The 7,199-nt window shown below is 38.8% G+C and overlaps 1 protein-coding gene across 1 annotated transcript in view; it reads right to left on the reverse strand.

The window, feature by feature from the left end:
- Window positions 1–313: 313 nt before the first annotated feature.
- The window catches only part of arsb (arylsulfatase B), a 12,571-nt gene continuing 5,685 nt past the window's right edge, over window positions 314–7,199 (reverse strand). The window contains exons 4-8 of the mRNA XM_079404720.1: window positions 6,124–6,331; window positions 3,725–3,968; window positions 2,296–2,366; window positions 2,054–2,200; window positions 314–1,352 (exon numbers count right to left, since the gene is read on the reverse strand). Coding sequence (XP_079260846.1) covers window positions 1,099–1,352; window positions 2,054–2,200; window positions 2,296–2,366; window positions 3,725–3,968; window positions 6,124–6,331 — 924 coding nt within the window. The 3' untranslated portion in view covers window positions 314–1,098. The remainder of the gene's footprint in view (window positions 1,353–2,053; window positions 2,201–2,295; window positions 2,367–3,724; window positions 3,969–6,123; window positions 6,332–7,199) is intronic.

Raw genomic sequence — 7,199 nt, forward strand, 5'->3', positions numbered from 1 at the left:
TTTTGATCAAGTAAAGGTCAGAATAAGTGCAGTCATATCTCCAGATGAACTCTTACTGGACTGAAGCAGCTCAGCTTTACTTGATTCTCCATCAATCATCTTTTAGTCTCAAATCTGATCATCAGGATCTTTTGAGGAGCGTTTGTTTCCAGAAGCTTTACTCTCTCTGTTCCTCAGCGGAGGAATGATCTTCATCTCACATCTTCTGAGGAGCGTTTATTTCTTCATCTCTTAATCAGCATTGCATTATATGTTTGGATCATTTACATCTCATCTTACTGAGACATATTACTGGAGATATAGAGCGACCGCTGATATTTAGATCACTTTATGTCAGTATCTGCTCTACTGTTATAAACATCTCATTGATTTACATCACATCTCACAGCGTAGAAAAGAATCATTCATATTTTACACTAGTTTTGAGTTCTGAAACTTGCAGTATGTTTTTATTGTAGAGGAAACACTTGTATGTGTAAATATCAAAAACTTTTTGATTCGTTTCATGATCCCTTTAAATGGAAGAGCTATAAACACACACACACACTCACTCACTCCCTCACATATACACACACACTCTCACATACACACACACACACACACACACTCACACTCATTCCCTCACATATACACACACACACACTCGCACACTCACACACACTCTCTCTCTCACACACACACACTCCCTCACATATACACACACACACACTCGCACACTCACACACACTCTCTCTCTCACACACACACACTCCCTCACATATACACACACACTCACTCCCTCACATATACACACACACTCACACACTCACTCCCTCACATATACACACACACACACTCACACACCCACTCCCTCACATATACACACACACTCACTCCCTCACATATACACACACACACACTCGCACACTCACACACACTCTCTCTCTCTCTCTCTCTCTCTCACACACACACACTCTCCCACACACAGAATCAAGAAGAAGATTAAAAATATTCATAAACTTTATGATTATTCATAAACATCTCAGACGTTTCTCTTCAGCTCATTCATGAACGCCTCAGTTCTGTTTGCATCATTAGCCTTCCTCCTCCTCCTCCTCGTTACTCCCAGGGTCCCCAGGCTCCAGTGGGTTTGGGGTCACAGCGGGGGTCGTCGGGGGGGAAGATGATGGGAACGGCCTGCTTCTGGTACTGCTGCAGGCGTCTGAGCAGGAAGGACACCACCTCCGGCCGCTGATGAGACACCTCCACACGCTCCTCGGGATCCTTCTCAACATCGAACAGCATCACCTGCTTCAGCGGCTCCGAGGCCCCCAGCGGACGGCCACCAGGGGGAGCAAACCACAGAGGACAACCTGAGAGAAACCAGGAGCTCCTGTCATATGATCACACTCAAAACATCTCAAAACAGTCTCATCTTAGCGGATTTGATAATGCAGAGTTCAAAAATATCAATAAAACATTCCATGATGTACACATTCAGGGTTTCTGCAGGCTGTCTGAAGGTAAATTTGAAGAAAATGTATTAAATAAATTAAAGTGAACACAAATTCTCCTCAGTGATTCTGTCTTGTTTTCCAGAGGAAATGTGTAAAAGATTCTGAAATCAAGATATATTTCCATCAATATATATATGTTTCTTTTTTTATTTATTTTTTTACACTAAATCTGTATTTTCTGTCGTAGTTAGATGCAGTAAAACACCCACAGGTACAGCAGAAAACTGCATCAGGCTCATGTTTGCATTTTCTTTTGTCCTTGAAATCATGACTAGGCATAAAATAATGTCATACATGTGAACAATAATGGTGTTAACTGAACAGATAGTTGTGATTTGACTCAGATTCAGACAGGAATCATGTGTTTGAGTGTTTTTCTGCTGATTAAGGGAGAAAATGAGCAAAAGTGTTATAAAATACACATGATGTGCTCCAGCAAAACACACTGTTTTAGGAATCAGCATCTCAAAATTAGGAAGAATACAGAATTTGATCCAGCACACATCTTCAGTCGGGAAAATGAATGACATTTAGACACAGGGAACGATTTGTTTCACCTGGGTAACCCGTGAGAAGCTTCCAGTTCTTGTAGCGGATGGCGGCGTGAACCGAGATGTTAAACTCTGAGCGAGACTCGAGAGCAGCGGGCCGAGACGAGCGTAAAGACTCCTCCAGAAACTCTCCCGACACCTCGTCTCCAGGACCTGAAGGAGACACAGAGAACCCACAGCTCAAGTGTGTTTCTCCAGACAGAAGTTAAACCGGATTCTGGTCTGGTGTGAACCGGTCTCTGACTCACATGGAGAAGTGTCCACATACAGCGGGTCGATGTTGTGCAGGAGCTCGACTCGAGGAGACGCTTTACCACGACTGAAACACACACACACACACACACACACTCAAGATCAAGTTCCTTTAATGGCATGATATTTGTGACCCTGCAGCACAAAAGCAGTCATGAGTAGCACAGGTATATCTGTAGCAATAGCCAACAATACATTGTATGGATCAAAATTATACATTTCTCTTTTATGACAAAAATCATTAGGATATTAAGATCATGTTCCATGAAGATATTTTGCAAATTTCTTACCGTAAATATATCAAAACTTCATTTTTGATTAGTAATATGCATTGCTAAGAACTTCATTTGAACAACTTTAAAGGAGATTCTGATTTTTTTGCTCCCTCAGATTCCAGATTTTCAAATATTGTCCTCTCCTAACAAACCATACATCAATGGAAGCTCAGTTTCAAAAAATGCCCTTCTGACTGGTTTTGTGGTCCAGGGTCACATTTGTGTTACAGTATTGGCAAAGCATTTTAGATGTGTAAAATACAGAATATAATTACACCACCAAAGTAATAAAGGTGACAATAAATGAGTAATAAATGAGAGAAAATAATAATAATAAAATAATAATATTAGAAATAAAGTATTTCTAATATTAATTGTAATAATTACAATTATATAGAATGAAGAATAAAGAGTCAAATAAAGTGTGTCTGCCGTGTCCTCCTCTCTGAGTATATAGCATGTTTCTCTGAGTCATTTAATCTGAGTCTGAGACAAAAATGAACAATTCAATGCTTCAAACAGAGTAAAGAATATTTGGCTTGTAGTGGTGTATTTGTGTTTCTCATCCTCTCTTTGATTTAAGAGTGTTCACTTAATCACTGTTCTCTAGGAATCCAGGATTTTATGTCTTCCTTTCTCTTTCTCTAAGTCATGGTCACCGAGGCGATATTTTGAAAGGATTTGTCTTTCTTTTAATTGTTTAATTAATAAGTACTTTGCCAATTTGGTGGTTATGTTTAGGGCTCTCACTATGTTTCCATCATAGTTTATGTGCATTTCTTCTTATCGGATAAAAACTTTATCCTACTCAATTGTGTGCACTTTATTTTATGTATAATCATTTTCTATTCTTAACTGTTTTAATTCATTATAAATAATTTTTAAATTCCTTGATTTTATTGTTGTGATTATTTTTTATGTAAAGCACTTTGAATTACCATTGTGTATGAAATGTGCTATATCAATAAACTTGCCTTGCACACGTTTTTAATGCGCATTTTTAGAATTGATGTGCATCTTGGCATTTCCATCCAGCATTTTTTTATGAAATTTCACAATGCACATAAAAACAGGTGGATGGAAACATAGCTACTGTGTGAATGACACCCAGTGATGATGATGATGATGATGAAGAGCGGCTCACTCTCACCTGATGGTGTCCCACACGTTGAACCCGTCCAGAGGTTTGGTGCCGTTGGTCGACGCCCCGGCCAGACCCACAATCGTAGGCAGCCAATCGGAGACGTGGATGAGCTCTCGACTGACAGCTCCAGGCTGCTCTATCAGCGGGCCGCTCACGAAGGCCACGCCCCTGACTCCGCCCTCCCAGAGCGTCCACTTCCTGCCACGCAGAGGCCAGTTGTTTCCTCCGGTCAGCGTCTGACCGCCGTTATCTGAGGAAACAGCGCCACCTAATGAGCGATCAGCGCAGACGGGCTTCTGCAGGTTTGATGACCATGAAGCTAAGAAGAGTTTGAGAACACAACTTCCAGCAGATCTCATTAGTTTTCTATGGGAGCCCGTTTCTGCCACTGAATAAAAAATTTAAAAAAGGTAATTGCAACTTTTTATCTTGCAATTCTGACATTTTTTCTCGCAATCGCAGTCGATTCTAACTTCATCCTTTTTTAATTGTTTTATTCAGTGGTGGAAACGGGCTTCCGTAGTTTTCCTTTCATTTTACTAAATAAATCAATAATAATATATGGCTTGAATATCTCTGCTCTTGTCTTGTTGTCTTGTTTTCCAATGTCTGAAGATTCATAAATCAAGATACATTTACTTGAGAAGCAAACATAAGTGTTATTTTCTGAGAAAACAAGATTAAAACAAGAACAAATATCTGCTAATATGCTCAGAAAAATCTACTTAATTCAAAGGGAAACATGTTTTCATTCCTCATTGACAGATATTTGTTTATATGTTAATCATAAACCCAATTCATTGTTTAATTTCTCACAAAACAAGCAGTGTTGCCAGATTGGGCTTCTTTGATCAGGTTGGACCGCTGGAAATTTGTGCTGCTTTTTAAAAAGGACTGGCTATTTGTTTTTGTTTTTTTTTGTTTTTAATACATTTCAACACCTTTATGCACTCATATTGGTTAATTCTGATCTTTTTTTGTCTACATTTGAATGGGCTTGTTTTTGACACTGAAAATGACGCATGTATTTTTCCGAGGGTTAAGAGAGTTTGCACATTTCTTGGCTGCCGTTTGCAAATATTTGACATACTTTAGGTTTGGACATTTTTGTCATATTTCTCATTCTCTTTAACTGTGTTTTGATGCTGTTATAATGTTCTCTCGGCTGGGAAACTGACTGATTTGTCTAACTCTGTATTGTCATTGTCATCATTATTTAGTGTTAAGGAGGTAAAAATGGTCCTTATCAACACTAGTTGCCATGGTGATGAAATTCTATCACATTCTTTTGTTTTGGGCAGGTTTTCTTGGAGTGGACGGAGTTTGAAGCGCATCTGAGCAACACTGAAAACCAGACTTCATATCTTCATCTTGCATCTCCAGTAAATGTGTCTTGATTTAAGAATGTTTACATATTTGTACTAGAAAACAAGACAAAAATACTGAGGATGATATTTATATTTATGTAACACTTAATACCATTATGATGACTTTATGAAGACTTTTGGCGCCTTCATTCATGGAAGAGCAACCTGCAAAAACCCTAAGGTTTTCCACAAAAGTCATTCATAACTGATTATGTTTTGCACCAACAAAACATGCACTAACTGCACTCTTATGAAGATCTATGAAGATGAGATTAAAGTAATGTAACTGATTACATTTCATTACTCTTTGATTACTTTTCTACATTTCTAATGTTTTCAACTGTTAATCATTTTCAGACATGTAACCTTAGAGTATTACTCAACACACACTACTGTCACTTGCGAAATCCTTCATCACTTGAATTAAAATTATAATAATTTAATTTTAAGGCACAGCCACCACAAAATCAGATTTAGCACTTTGTTTTACTTTGAGATCAGTCTGAGGTTAAATACAGGTTTAAAACCATAAGAAACTGTTTAATAGCTATGATACTGATTTTGAAATCAAATCTTTGCACAGTTATGACAGAAAACTCTTGCATCTAACAGTGCCTTGGAAAAAACAAAGCATACACATAAAACCAAGTAGAAAATAAAACAGTTATGGAATAAGCATGTGTCCTATTCTGTGTCCTAAACTCCTGAAGCATGTGTGAGTGTGTGTGTGTGTGTATGTGTGTGTGAAAATATTCAGATGTAACCCCCTTTGTAATCATAAACATTCTAATCTTCAAGTAACTCTAATTTACTTACACACTTTTTCTGAGAAACTGTAACTTACTACAGTTACATTTCAATTAAATTACATAATTTAGTTACATGTAACTAGTTGCTCCCCAACACTGTTTGCCACTTCACGTCAAGGTCAATTCCGATTGAGGAAAGTCTTTTGTAATGTACTTCTGAATGATGCGCTGCATCGCCTAAAATCATCAGCCCAAGCTAATGGAGTAAAGTGGCTCGTGATCTCAGTACCTGTTGAGAAAATGAGGACGGTGTTGTCCCAGAGCCCCGAGTCCTGCAGCGCTTGGCTGATGTTCCCCACCGCCTCGTCCATGGCCGACACCATCCCCGCGTACTTCCGCCGGTTATCGTCCTTGATGAAGCTGTAGGGGGCGACGTAGCGCTCGGGGACCTCTAGGGGGCCGTGAACCGCCTGCAGCGCCACGTACAGAAACAACGGCTGCAACACCAGAGAAACCGTCAAAAACCAGCAGAGACCTGAGAAAACACACATGTGAGGGTCTGTCTCGGTCTTAAAGAAGTACATTTCCTGAGAATTTACGGTGAGTCATCCAAGATGTTCACTTCTTTCTTTTTTTCAGTTGCAAAGAAATTCCTTTTTTGAGAATTTTTCTCCATATAGTGGACTTCAATGGTGGCCAACGATTTGAGCGTCAAAATGCAGCTTTAAAGAGCTCTACACAACCCCAGCCGAGGAATAAGGGTCTTATCTAGTGAAACCATCGCTCATTTTCTGAAAAATATCATGTGACCCTGCAGCACAAAAGCAGTCATGAGTAACACAGGTATATTTGTAGCAATAGACAACAATACATTGTATGGATCAAAATTATACATTTCTCTTTTATGACAAAAATCATTAGGATATTAAGATCATGTTCCATCAAGATATTTAGTAAGTTTCCTACCGTAAATATATCAAAACTTCATTTTTGATTAGTAATATGCATTGCTAAGAACTTCATTTGAACAACTTTAAAGGAGATTTTCTCAATATTTAGATTTTTTTGCTCCCTCAGATTCCAGATTTTCTAATAGTTGCATCTCAGACAAATATTGTCCTATCATAACAAACCATACATCAAGTTCAAAGACGAAGAACTAACCACGCGTGATCTTTCTTACGTAATGTGTGAAGACCGTTATTCCTCGGCTGGGGTCGTGTGGAGCTCTTTAAAGCTGCACTGAAACTGCATTTTGCAGCTCAAATCACCATTGAAGTCCACTATATGGAGAAACATTCCCTCAAAAAACATATTTCCTTTGCGACTGAAGAAAGACATACACATGTTGGATGACACGGGGGT

Source organism: Barbus barbus (genome assembly GCF_936440315.1).
Source record: "Barbus barbus genome assembly, chromosome: 43".
NCBI classification, from domain to species: Eukaryota; Metazoa; Chordata; class Actinopteri; order Cypriniformes; family Cyprinidae; genus Barbus; species Barbus barbus.